Below are 14746 nucleotides of genomic sequence, written 5' to 3'. Positions count from 1 at the left end.
AACAGCATTAAACTTAGTTTCCTGAGTAGATTGGTCTTTTAGACCTTTTCACTTTGTTTTATGTTAGTGAGCTATTTTGTATTGCAGTTAATGCAGATGCTTTGGATTCATGCCATTTCATTTCATACCTTTGCAAAAACACAGAATTACTTAAAAGCAGGTTGAACTAGCTGAGCCACAAATTACGTCTACTTTCATAAGCAGATTTTGAATCAGTGAAGATAACGCCAGTACGTGCAGGATGTCACAAAATATTGTAGCCTATTTGATGCCAAATAATGTTCCTGCTACTTCATGCTATCATAAAATGTAATAAATATAGATGTACTAGAGATTCAGTTTCTTTTAAAAGAAGTCAGAGAAGGAACATCTCATCACTATTCAATTACCATACCTAATTTATGGTGGTCTAGCCCTATGTTGTTCTCACAGCCAGAAAACAACACTGATTGATAAACACTATCATGTGGCCTAAAAAAAAATAAAATTACATCAAAAGCAAGCAAGGAAAATGTTGAAATATTTTAGGAGATATTGCATCTTTTCTATTAAAATGCTATTGGCTTTAGTTATGGTTTTTTTCCTATGAAATTATTATAGCTGAAAATGAGAAAAGAAAGACAGAAATGGTAAATCTTTAGCAACATGAAATACATATACTACTTTTAATATGACTTTGAAGCTCAGGAAATGCACTGATTAGGACTTACAATTTTCCTCCTTTGACTACTTTGTGCACTATAGAAGCAAATTTGGTATGCTATCCCACTGACTTAAACAGGATACGAATGTTGAATTTTGAGCAAAAGATGAGGATTATTACATAAAGGCACTATGCAAAAAACATTACACCAAGACTCACTATACTGAAAAAGAAAGGAAGGCAGCTTTGTTGTCTATTTCTGATTTTTCCACGATAAATTTTGCAAAGTGGCTAAAATTATCATTTCTTCATCTGTATGGTAAATCTACCTATTCTGTAGCCCAAAATGAAGTTATGATACTTTGGGACAGAAGTTCCACAATAGAACTTTTGTCCTATATATGTCAATGATGTGTTAGAATGCTATATTTCTCCTGGAAATCTCTCTAAATTTTTATTTTAGACAGTAAGTAGATGTCTATATTACATGTTTTTGTTGAACTTACGATGAGCTTGATGTCATTTTCAGTAGATTCTTAATAACATTGGCTATTTTTCTTGTAAAAAGAGAATATAATTTTGAGAAGTGAATAGAATACTTTAGTTTTTATTCTGTTTCTCTTCAGATAATTTACTGATTTTGTCAATAGATATATTTGCCTCACTGTCTTGGCTTACTGGCATAATTTTTCATATGCACTATTCTCTAAGAAAGGAAAAAAGCAAGAAAGAATTTTCTCATGTTTTATTGAAGATGATTTTACTTTTTGAGTTTGTCTTATTTCTAACAGGCTGAAATTGACTCTTGATGAGGTTCTTTATATGTTTGCACTGATGCTTCAAGTGTAAATTTTAAACTACAGTTTTCATACTTCTAAAATCCAATAGAATTTTTCAAGTCATTTTGTAATATTCAAAGTATAATTTATATTATGCACAGATGACTTGTGATTAAAAGTAAAAAAAAACACAATACAGTCATTGTCATTCTCTATGCCCCCAAGCTAGGTCAGCAAAGCAGAAGCAATTTAGTATATTAGCATCTTAGAAGCATCTGAAAATTATGAAGAAGATAATTGGGTGCTATGATAAAGTGTGCAAGTGTGATCTTGAAACTTGCATAGAACAAAATATCTTCAGTTGAGATTTGTAGCCTGAACATTTTTTTCTTCACTAGCTTCCTTTAACTGCAGAACGTTTTGCATTAGTTGAAGTTGATATTTTTAAATAGTCTCTCTTCAGTTATACTGAGAGAACCCTAAAGTCTTTAGGCTGGCGCATACTTGAAGGAGAGAGCTCCAGTATTAATTACAGTAAGCCGGAGGAGTGCAGCTTTGGTTGCAGGCCAAAAGGTATGTGAGGCCAGGTGCCTCTGACCTGGTATGGGGCCTCTGCAGCACAGGTCAAAAGGAAGGAGGGAAATACAGGGTGAGTTTGTGCACACTGTCTGAGGGATGTGAGGTATAGATTTAGCAGAATCAACATACTGGTAATGGAGTTCAATATACAGGGTAATATTTCGGGGATGCTGTTTGAATTTTTAGTCTCTAATAGAGAGAAGTTTTTTATTTGTTTTCTGGACGGCACTATATGTAAAAATTAAGTGAACAGATACTGAGGCTGAGAGTCCCTGCTCAGGGGAGACATACAATACAGGATCAACAATTAGGATTTGGGAATATAGGAGGCAGATAACAGAAGGAAGAGAGAGATAGGAGGCATGTGGTGGAGATAAGGATGTCTGGTAAGGAAATAGGAAAGTAAAGATATGGAGCTGGATTTTGTTCTGAAAATGTGAAATGTACCATAGGAGGAGAGGGTTGAGTAGGTGAGACAGGGGGTTAGGATCCTGGTTTGGGAAAGGTGTTGCTAGCTTGACTTTTATATGGGAATTATGTAATCTAATATATGATGTCAAGAGTCTGATCATCCTAAATTACTCCATTAATCCTATTCAGGAATGCATATAACAATTGAAGTTTTGATACCAACTGCAAGCATCCAAAAATGTGCTGTTTCAGTAATTGGAAATACCCAATCATTTTATTATTAAAATAAAAATTACTACTAAAATAAAATCAAGACTACAAAAGCTTGCAGAATTCTTGTATCTTATATGTGAGAGATTTGCAGTGGGATTCCTCCTGTGCTACTTCACATGGTCAGTGCTCCTGCTGATTTACTGACATAGAAAATGACCACTAGAGATATGCAGACTGTTTCATTTAAGTATCAGCATTGACATACTTAGCTTATTTTACCTATCTGTGATTTCACTACCATTTCTTCTCCATCTAGCAGACATTTCCTGCACTTCTCACCCCAGAATAAGTTCTTGAACAGTCAAACTCATGTACTAACATAAACTCAAGAGTGCCCTTACTGAAAACACAAACCAGAATTCCCAGCAGTCATTTGCGGGCAATGCCATGTCTATTTACATTGCTAAGTAGAAGTATTTAATGTACATGTCAGAGACTTGCACAGCTCACAAGGCCACAGATTTTCAGAAAACATGCACTAGTAAACCAGGAAGCTAATGAATACAGATTAAATTTAGCTGAAGAAATTACAATGCCACTCTTAAAACGCAGCAGCAACATAAAGTGTAAAAGCAGTATCTCAGCAGCAACATAAAAATTTTTTACAGATTTCTCCATCCTCTTCAGATATTACTACAAAACTAAAATTTCTGGGTTTTAATTTGTGGTCAGGTCAACTCCCTTATTCCTTAATGTCATGTGGAATTCCAAGAAAAATGCAGACTTTCAACTTCTGTGAGACTGGCAGCACCAAACCCCAGAACAGTGCGTTCTTTCATTGCCCATCATTTGTAAAAGTTAAAGATCATCAACAACATACATTGTGACTGGTGGAAAGTTGCTCTATCTCCCTGACAAATAATTGTTTAACTGTGTTTATGATATTACAATGGTAAAAGATGGAGAAATCAGTGTGGTGATTGTCAGAAGTAATATCACAGTCAAGGGTATTTGGGACCGGTACTGTTTCCCAATAAGAGGGGGACTCCTACTCCTATTGCATAAACTGTACAATTAGTAGCTGGCCCATTATGCTATTGAACAATATCATGCACTTTATTGTAATCCATTTTGAGAAGAAACAAGAGAACTGAAAGCATAAAGAAAAAGGAAATGTTCCTGTGGGTGGTGTTTCTTATTGCCCACTGCGAAGGAAACATACACCTCTGCAAAACTGCTGATCTCAGACTTCCAAAATTGTGAGTCAGAGTCTAACAAAAAACAGCCCCTGGTTTTAGCTAATAATCCTGGAAACTTAAAACCTGGTATATGATAAGTTTCATTTGCTTTTCTATTTGGAAACTTAAGATTCAGATTTACAAGATTTTCCTTGCAGCCACATGATCATGATATTGGAAGTAAAATCATAAAAATTAGCAGTCTTGAAGCTCTGTAGTTTCTGTCTTCCATAAGGATGATTTTATATTAAAATCTAATCACCTTGCTTCATTTGTTAAGGTCTTTCCAATATGTTTCTTGTTATAAGGAATATTTGACAGTTACTGTACCAGTCTGGGGACATTCTCCTACTTTAGCTCCAGGGAAAAACTGTTCATTCCAAAATAATAACTATTGCCAAACAGGTATGAGAGAGAAAATAAAAAAGAAAAATAGAAGGCTGTTAACTAGGGTGGGATAAAGTTACAAAAATGTATGATCCTTTTACATGAGAGAGAGTAAGGAAAGTACTAAATTTGTTAGAGGATGCATTTTATTAAAGTCCTTGATGATTGGGACCTTTTGTCAATAGTAAGCATCTAAGAGGGAGGCTTCCAATAATATGGTACAGGAGATGTTCTTGACATCTTAGACCTGACAATCTGACATATACTTTCATTGCGTGATCCAGAAAAACTAATCATGTGATGAATAAATAGCCAACAGTTTGAAAACTTCTGGTCTTAGGGTAGGAAGTGAAAATCTGATTCTGCACATCAGGTTGCTGTTGTAGGTGTCTGGACACATATGCTGAATCAGATAATTTGCCATATCCAATTTTGTGTATAACTGAAAAGACACCAGAGCTGGATCTTCGAAGTCATTAATTGAATTACCCTCTGGAGGAGACAGGTGATGTATTAGTCTGTACTTCCATCAGTGCTCTCAGGCATTACACCTAATAGGGATATTCAAATCAGTTTTCAGGTCAGAGTTTGCTTCTCCTGCCCAGTTTCCTTGTGCAGTTTATTCAGAACCACTTCTCCCAACTTTGTGTTGTATGCTACTTGTCCATTTCTTTCCTGTTTAGGAATATACTTGAGTTTAGCTGATGCCATAATATTAACTGTTCTAAAATGCCATTCAAAAGCTATGATTGCTTATAGAATCCTACTATAACAGAATCCTTTGGTTTAATTTTGTACCTTCGTGATTTATTTTCTGTTCATTCTAGGTGTCTTTTCTGTCTGCATTGCCTTATCTTCCCAAAATACCACTCCATCTTTCACCATTCAGGCTTCTAATAGTGCTTACGAACTTTCTCATGTACCTATAGTAACTAATATGAACAGTAGCTTTTTCTACTTTTCTGCAGCTTTATTTGTGGTAGAAAGCCATAAGGTTCAGCTATAATAAATACCATCCAGGTTTGTGCTGTAGTTTTTGTTAAATTTGTAAACAAAATTTTATTTACTGAAAATGGTGTGTATTCAAGCTCCTGCTTTTGTATTTATCTACTTTAAATTCCAGTATGTTGTCTTAACTGGTAGTAGATGTACACAAGTTTAAAAAGTACACTTAATTTATGAACAGCCCTGAATTATTTTACGTCAGACACAAATTAATGCTGAATTGCATAGGAGCAGTATCCAATTATAAAATATTCCAGCTAAGCAGAAAACAGTTTTATTTTTTTAATTTTTTAACTTTCTCACTTATCTGCCTGGAAACTTCTTTTTTTCTTATTATACTATATACATATATTGGATCTAAGTATCCATAACATATGTTAACATATGATAAGGCCCACCTTCTCATTTCTGCTTGAATAGACTTCATTGTCAGTTGATAAAATCAGTGATAAATATTCTTAATAAACATTCTGTGGCACTTAATCTTTTTCTCAGGCTTTTTAGAAAACTGGAGAAGTCAGATTTTGTAGACATATAAAATCAACCTTATGTTTTCAAAACTTTGGTTTAAGTGTTGCTATTTTTTAAGCAGTGTTTTGTACTGCACACATACATGTGTTTCTGTTTGATAAGTATGATTTCTGTAACCATCTAAGCCTAATATACTACAACTATGGATGAAAGTATGCAAGAAAACAAAGATTCCAATAAATCTTTTTTTTTCTCTTCCAACTGAGTTTTTATTTTATAAGAAATATAAAAAAAATCTTTATTTTTACTGGAAAAAAATGGTTTCTAGAGCTGTTTTCTCAATATGAAGCATCATTCCAGGTAACTTAACCCATTCCTGACCAGGAAATCAAAAATCAACTTGTTCAAGATTATTGCTCCAAATCAAGCCATCAGTACAGTCATCCCGTATCTGTCCATCTTCTTTTGGCTGTATCTGAACATCAGTGGGAGCTTTAGAATCCTGGGGAAATTGCTGCAAAGCCTTTTTTTCCCAGGCTTTTGGAGAGGGAAAATGTGAAGCTTTTTTTTTTTTTTTTTTTAAGGAATACTTTTTGTTTGTGAAATGTTGATTTTTCTGTGTATTCTTATTTGATGGACTTTTAGACCTAATTGTGATTTGTGACATTAGAACTGTTGATCTGTTAATATCTATAAGCATGTGTAAATGGCAATCCATGACTCGGTCACTCTTTTCAAGTATAAACAAATAATGTAGCTATCCAAAGTCGGCATTTAAGAAGAGATAGCTGTCTAATCTGAAAGTTCCTATTCCGCTGAATGCTTGTACCTACAGTATAAGAGTTTACACTCCTTTTTTTCACTTCCAAGACTTTTAAATAGGATAGGAATTGGCCAAGTGTTTATTTAAATCAACAGAAGGCATCAAACCACACGATGTCACTTAGGGAGGAAAGTTACTTGGGTTCAAACAGATAAGCTTTGTGTCTTCCACATTCATGGCAGTGTGCACTGACGGAGTGAACTCATTTTGAGTTGTGCATTATGGAAGACAAAATGCTTGTCTAAAATCTGTTGTGAAAGAACCACATTTTGTGTCTCATGCACACTGTGATGAGATTTCTGATCCATATGTTGCACATATGTTCAGTGCAAAAAACTGCCTGCCAGGCAGAAGTCAGTTCCTGCAGTTTTGTTTCAAGTGGCTCCCACTGCTAACTGCATTTCCATAGGAAAAGCCATGGCTCTGACTCTCAGTATTCTAAGATGAGAATTCATCTTCATCATAAAATGGGTAGATGCAAAGTTTGCTGTCTTCTCCATAGAGCTTTTCTAATGTGATGTGTTGTATCCTGAAGACTCTCCGATAGTCCGTGCTTTGCATAAAGATACTTAAATGCCAAAATATGTTTTTTAAAAGGTGTATGAGAATCAAAGAGCAGTAGAATTACTGATTATAACATCTTGAAAAGGAAGGTGAGCTCCTATATATGCTAAATATGACCATAGGAAGACATATTTCACTTAGGTGGATGAAACCAGCTGCTTCCTTACAAAAATAAAAGCTGAATATTTCTAAAAAAAATGCTGATGAGCAATGTACCACCCTTGATCTGTGCTTAAAACTCCTACTGATGACAGTTCTTTTTGGTCAAAACAGCAGCAGCAGCATAATTCCAAAAAAGGTTATGATTTTTCACAACAGCAAATACAGAAAGGTTGCAAATGTGCACTTCAAAAACAAGAAATCAGTTTTAAGCATCTCCTGAAGCTAAATTTTAGTATTCAGTTACATGTGCCCTGTTCTCGTTTCTGGTAGACCTACAACTAATTTTCTTACCTAAAGTTAAACTCATTGCAAGAAAACTAAAATAAAATTTTAAGGCACGCATCTAGAAGCACTTAGGAGCTGTTTATCAAAATATAAATTTATACATGTATATTTTAAATATTAAAAAGTGATACCATGGTATCAACTGTCTTTGATCATTCTCTTTCTCTCAGAATTAAATTGCTAGAGTGTTTACTTGACTTTCAGTAATACAAAAAATATTTTCTTAATTTTCTTAAAATATAACAAGAGTGGAATTAAAATATGAAATTGATTTCCAAATAGATCTTAGATATGCAAAAGAAATGGGTTTACCCAAGACAGAAGTGCAGGGAAAGAGGAGCTCCCTCTGATTTTCTGAATGACATTAAACTGTTTCTGCTGTCCATGGAAACTGAAGTAGAAGAAAAAAGTCTTGTGATCTGAAGGTCATAATTACTTTGCAACCTGGCAATTTTCTTTGTATACAGGATAAATGTTTGGTTACATGTTTAACATAGCCATTTAAAGGCAGATTTGGAAGGAAGGTGCAGCATCTTTTTGCTTGTCTGTAGCTCAATGATTCCATAAGGTACTGATATGACTATCCTATATACTAAGTATGCTGATATTCACAATATTTTATCTCAAGTAGGCAGAATACATTGCAACATTTTTAGGCTTTTTTTTTTTTTTACTTTTCTTTTAAAAATTTTATTCTAGGCTTTTTCACCCAACTGAACATCTCTCTTCAGAAAGGTTTCATGAAGTATTAGATAGTTCAGACAGGAGATGGGTGAAGCTCTTAGACGTCTACAGATATTCAGGAAACAACAGTAATTTCTCCATGGCAAAGGAAAACACTGTAAGATCAGTAATTGGACAAATTATATATATAAGCATTGTTGTGCACCTGCCTTTTTCACGCAAGGGATGGCTGTAGAGTTTATGATCCTCAAGAAGAAAATATTCTTCATCATTTCTGAGATACATTTTCTTTCAAGGGCTACTTGATATTGCCTAATGTTAGTAAGTATAACATTAGCAGTACATGTATTCTTTTCACTGACACCAAGAACTTCAGCTGAAACAGCGTTAGCAGGGAAGAAAGCTACCAAAATAAAGGCTCAAGAAACTCAGGGTTGAGTAGTGATGTTGTCATGGTCCCTAATAAATAGATACAACAGTTAATTCAGATTTCTTTGAGAACAGTGGTTCTTGAATAGAGGTTTGTGGCCTGTTTTGCTAAAACAGTTATCATATTTGTGTGCTACTTTCTTTTTCCAGATGCTCCAACATTTGTGTCAAATCAAACCATGTATTATTCTTGGGAAGGTAATCCCATCAATATAAGTTGTGAAGTGCTAGCTAATCCATCTGCCTCAATTCAGTGGAGAAGAGGAAAATTAGTTTTACCTGCAAAAAATACAACACATCTGAAGACCTATAGTGCAGGAAGAAAGCTGATTTTAGAGGTAAGGCTTAAAATGGAAATCAACATTGTGACAATAAATTTCTTTGTCAGTTTGGTGCTATTGCAAGTACTATACAGTCCATTTAAGGATAAGATGTACAAGTTAATAAATAAAGCTGCTTTTAAAAAAAACCTATGTATGAACTGATTCATCTCCACATTTCTTGTGATCAGTTAGAAAATAAACCTTATTTGCATGTCTTGCCTTCTGTTTTCCATCTGCAGTGAACACTAATGTAACTCATGTTGCTTGCAAGTAACTACATAAATAAATGTAAAACTATCCCATCAAGTTGATACTAAAAATTAAAGTGAATGTCTGGTAGGTGCTTGGTCTATACAGAAAGACCTGTGTGGCTTCAGTCAAGGTCAAGACAGAATAGTAAAACAATAGTGAACTGCATTTGGGTTTGATGATGATAATTTTCTCGCAGAGGCACTGGAAAAATGAGAACTAAACTTCCTTTTCTCATCTGGAAGCTATGCTTGAGAATGAAACCTGAGAAAGACAGAAAAAAAAGAATGGATTTTAATTATCCAGCCAGTTTATTAACTTAACTCAACAGTGAACTACTCAGAAATAATGTACAACAAATCATGGTCCTTAATTAAGCATTTTAGTATATAGAGTCTGTAACTGCTATCTCCATACCTGGTCTCACCTATTACTGGGACTACATACTCTCTACTCTAGTAGAGAGCTTTGGAGAAAGTTAGTTTTATCCTTTTGTATCTAGTATTAGGAGCTTGAGCATAATCTTCTCAGTTGCCATGAGAAAAGAGGTTAAGAAACTAAAGAGAGTGGGTGGCTCACTTGTCATTTTCCTAAAGTCCAAACAATTAACCTCATTTCTTGACATTTACTGTGAGCATATTAGTGTTAGGAAGCTTATTTTGCAGTTGCTTTTGGAAAAAAAACACATTACTTTTAACAGAAAAGCCTAGTTTTGTAAGAGATGTTAAGTGAGTGCTTCGTGGGGGGATTGGGGAAGAGGGGAGGAGAGAACATATTATGAAATACAGTGTCAGAATACAGTATAATGACATACATTAAAAAGCTTAAAATTAGTGACAAACTGACTTATGCATGTATATTGTCAGCTGTTTTCATTCCTTTATGTTGATAACGGAGATGTCACTATGAATGAGCTATTAAAAACTGTTATGATGTTGGGTTGTGAAGTGGTCTCAGTGGCAGAAATGATCTCTCTCCACATTTTGTTCATCATTCATTATCCCCATGATCTTCCTTTTCTAGTGTGTTGGTAACAACAGCGAATGATTGAAAACTTATCTAAAATTTGATGAAGGATGGTCTATGATAGCAAATCATTTTCTGCTTTCTGTAGCCCTTACAGGAAATAAGTATATTTTTTACATGTAAGCATATTTTAAAAAATGTCCAATCTGTATTATATTGTGAGAAGAAGATGACAGCAGGAAAATATTCAGTTGTTTTAATAACTGATTCTTTTATTTTGCCTGAAAACTCATATATAGCTTCTGGCTTTAGTGAGTTTACCCATGTTAGCTGTCATGGTAACCATGTATGAGCATGTATTTATCTCATCAGAAATGTGTAAGTGAACCATATTAACTTTAACTTCTTCCAATGAGTTTTAAGGTACTTTTACAGTATTCTAGCGAAACATCAATTTTTGACAGGTTCAAACGTTAAATTATAGAGAAAAGAGGGAATTGATAACCTGCCACTGGTAAAGCCACAACTTTCAGTGAAACAATCTCTACAATTCCTTTAAATAAAAGTTTGGACTGACACTGAAATCTGTTCTGTTTATTTATATAGGTTGGCAGTTAACACACCTTTTGAGTCCATTTTAACATGAGTTTTCAATAAAGATATATATTTCCTAGAAGAAACTTTTGGAGCCACTATTACCTTCATAGAAGACAGGTTTACAAAGGTTTCATGATACAATCTCTTTGTTCGTTCTTCTGAAAACTTGTGCTCCTCCCAAGCAACTTAGGGGTTTGGAAACCCTTTACCTTTCATATTTTTCTCAGGGTTTTTGAAATCATAAAAGGGGTGGAGATATCTGCCTTTAGTAGGGAATTACGGTCATTTTTACAGTTAAAATTTGTGCTAAAGGAGTGGAAATGAAAATGCTGGTTAGGAAAACACAGACAGCCCTTGCTTGCTATCATATTGTTGTTAGAACTCCTATACAGATTAACATTAGAATCCTAGTTCTGTAACTCCCTATAAGCCTGGAGTAAAGGGGACAGATTTAAAGAAACTCAATCTTATTTTCATTTGAGGGTGATCTTTCAGTTTTTTTTACTTACAGTAAAACTTTCACAAAGCATTACTTAGTGACAAAAAATGTCTTTGGCTTTTTGAGTTTTCTTATGGGTTCTTCACAACAGAAGGTATCACCTGAACAACTGGGCAGGAGAGTGGATTCAAGTAAGACATTAGCTTCCTGTTGCAGTGGTATCTATTATTTGTTCTGTCTTATATCCTCATTCACCTGAGTATACAGCTGAGCCACATTCCTTATATCTTCTCCTTTTCCCCTGAATGTCTGGTATATTGTGAATCCTTCAAACTATAAAAAGTAAAATATTATTCTCGCATCATCTGTAGCAAACAGCAATTTTCAGACATATCATTGCCTATTTCAGTCAAAATATCAGTATCTGCAAATAGTGTATTTGTGAAGAAATATGTGATTTATTGGATTTTCTTCCTTGCTTCAAAAGTGAAATTGTAAAGATGAACAGTGTCACCACTTTCCTTTATTTGATTTCCTCATTTGAATTTGAAAAGGGGAGTTTGTCATGAAAAGGATGTATTTAGATCTGTATTTTGTGAAATATGCTAGATAGGATGAAGTAGGAACACATCTGCATATTGGTTAAGCAGAACATATTTACATAGCTATTTTTTTACAAGAACTTTGGTATTTGATTAGAAACTAATAATTACAAACTGTATTCATTTTAAAGATTGCTCCCACATCTGACAATGATTTTGGACGATATAATTGTACAGCCACAAACAGAATAGGAGCAAGATATCAGGAGTATACACTTGGTCAAGCTGGTAAGTAAATAAGTTGCTTCTAAGTTTCTTTAAATGTTTCTTTTATTTTTATCAAAATGAAGTTCAGACACACTTTCTTTGATTCCTTTTATTTCAATGAAATGTTTGCAGTTATTTTTTAATTCTCTGAAAGTGGAGTAGAAGCACAAAGTAAACTAAATCAGTTCCCTCAAGAGATAAATCTTTACATTTATGAATTCTTTACATTTAATTTTAAGCTCTTCTGATATATGAAAAAGCAGAATTAGTCCCTTTTTTTTCTTTGCCCCTATACTTCTCAAATTTGTACTGGTGTATCTTCATGACTTCAGTGGATAGACTTTTGGTTTGCTTGCAGTAAAAATAAGGTAGAATTAAGAAAGTTTTTCTCTGTTTTCTCCCCTGTATTTTCATGAGAAACCCAGGGTCAGAAAAGACTGAAACACTTCAGCAAAGAATTTCTTTTCCATGTTTGGAGACAAGGAGTACTGAATTCTATCTTCATTTGCAATCTTAATTATTTAATAGCAGAATCTGACCTAGCATGCTAGATTGAAATCAAGCTCTGAGATGTTCAATGACCAATTTAGATAGAATTTCTGAATACATTTTTAGGTTCATCTACCGTTGTTTTAGGCATATATGAAAATATGACTGTATATTTGTTCTTTGAGAGAATTAACTATTGACTGAGAGTAAATGAGAGTTTTCTAGCATTTTTTTCAGTGATATTTTCTTTCGGAATGGACCAATGCTTGTTGAGCAAGCTTCAAGGTCTCCCAACATGTGATCTGCATACTTACAGTAATGTAAATTATGTAAATTATTCCATCATTACTGACATCTGTGGAATTATAATCCATAGATTATGTGATTTTACTTTATCCAGAAAATCCATTCCCCTCTATTTGATAACTTTTTCTGATATTAACTGTGTTGTGAACCTGCTCTTCTTTTGATAGCTACATGCTACTAAATAAAAATGTATTATCTCTCCTTTTGTATTTAAACGTTCTTCATCCCAACTACTTTTCACACAATGAATTCCTTACTTTCCTCCTTACAAAATGCTCCCCAATTTAAGAGTTTGCACAGTCTAATCCATACTCAAAACCTAAAATCATTTCATTTTTTGTAAAAAAAAAAAAAAAAAAAGACCAGTTTCTAGAACCTTTACTCTCATGATCATTTCATTAGAGTTCATGATCATTTATTTAGTTGATCTCATTTGCTTCAGTGGAATTACTTGGACAACTGAGTTTCCATAATTGGACTGAAGTTATGACTGTAGCAGCTCATCATTACTAAATGTGGCTTTAAATATGAAACATGTATATGTCCTTTGACATGTTAAAATTGAGGTAATATTAGAAGAGCTCTGAGCTTTAAATGGATTAGCAATTAATTTATCTGCCAACCATTCTGTTTCTAATTAAGAAATCTTACAACTTGTAGGAAGTTAGTGTTGATTTCAATAGGTAAACTATTTTATCTGTATATTACTTCTGCTCTCATTTAATTTATGAAACAAATTCATCCGTCTGAAAATTCAGGACCTGATTTTGTGAATATTCGTGACTGGCATAAGATTTGCAGAGCTGCATTAAATTCATCAAAATTTGTACAAACAAAAGGACTGCACCTAACTCTAAATTTTAGTCAGTTACATCTATTTTTCTTCAGCAGCATGGCTTTCTCTTCAAGGCAACACATGCAGCTATTGATTCAGCAGTGCTACACTGGTCTCTGGAGTATTATATCCAAGGTTTGATACATGAAAGGCTTCACTAGAAGACAAGAGCAGTAGGAAGGGCAGCATGAAAGGTGGCAGAATGATTTCTCAATTCCTCTCAAAGTCAGAAAACTTGCTACTAGAAGTCTTTTGCTTTTAAATCCATAAACATAGATGTTAGGAAAGTGAAGAAAAAAAACAACAGCTGCATTCCATAGGTGTCTTACCACCCAGGACAGGAGAAGATGAGTAGATAGAACAATTATGCCAAAGAGAAATAGAAGTCATACAGTGGTTATTGCTGTATACTGCTTTGTCCTCATAATGATGTGTTTACATATGCTAGCATTTCAGCAAGTATTTTATACCTGCTGAAATTTTTCCTAGATTTTCAAAACAAAATATCAAAACACAACTTAGTGATACAACATGATGATTATTTTTTGTCTGTCTGTGTTGCAACTCGTAATATTATCTTAGTTAGATATTTCTCTCCTGACTTCAAAAATAATTAATTTTAATATAAAATAATTCTCATTTTTAATTGAAAAAAAAGATATTTTGATTATGCATTTTATTTCAGCAAATACTCACATGAGAGACCCTGGAACTGCAACTGAGGGCAAATACTATATACGAGCTATAATCCTGTTACGGGCTTTTAATGCAACTATGCCACAGATGTTAGTGATGCCAGTTTTTCTAACAGCTTAGTATTCTCTACTTTTGCAACAATTTGTTTAACATTTCAGTCAATTCTGCACAAAATCTTGATCAGCACTTTTGAAAAATATGTTTTGGAGTTAAAGGTAAATCAAGACATATTTAATGAAACAAATAAAGAACTATGAGAAGTTATTATATTAAGTATGAGCTATATATGGACAGACATTGTATATGGTGAAATAAAGTGAAAAAGATGGTAACAAACACGGATTTTGTAGTGGTAATAGTGAAC

At 33.8% G+C, this 14746-nt stretch overlaps 1 protein-coding gene across 1 annotated transcript in view; it reads left to right on the top strand.

The window, feature by feature from the left end:
* Positions 1-14746, top strand: part of NCAM2 (neural cell adhesion molecule 2) — a 168985-nt gene that overhangs the window by 77943 nt on the left and 76296 nt on the right. Inside the window, exons 10-11 of the mRNA XM_026084007.1 lie at positions 8824-9011; positions 11981-12077. Of these exons, the coding sequence (XP_025939792.1) occupies positions 8824-9011; positions 11981-12077 (285 nt within the window). The remainder of the gene's footprint in view (positions 1-8823; positions 9012-11980; positions 12078-14746) is intronic.

This window comes from Apteryx rowi, unplaced genomic scaffold (genome assembly GCF_003343035.1).
Source record: "Apteryx rowi isolate R43461 unplaced genomic scaffold, aptRow1 scaffold_623, whole genome shotgun sequence".
Classification (NCBI taxonomy): Eukaryota; Metazoa; Chordata; class Aves; order Apterygiformes; family Apterygidae; genus Apteryx; species Apteryx rowi.
Note: the sequence above shows the minus strand (reverse complement) of the source record. Positions and strands in the feature narration are given on the sequence as shown.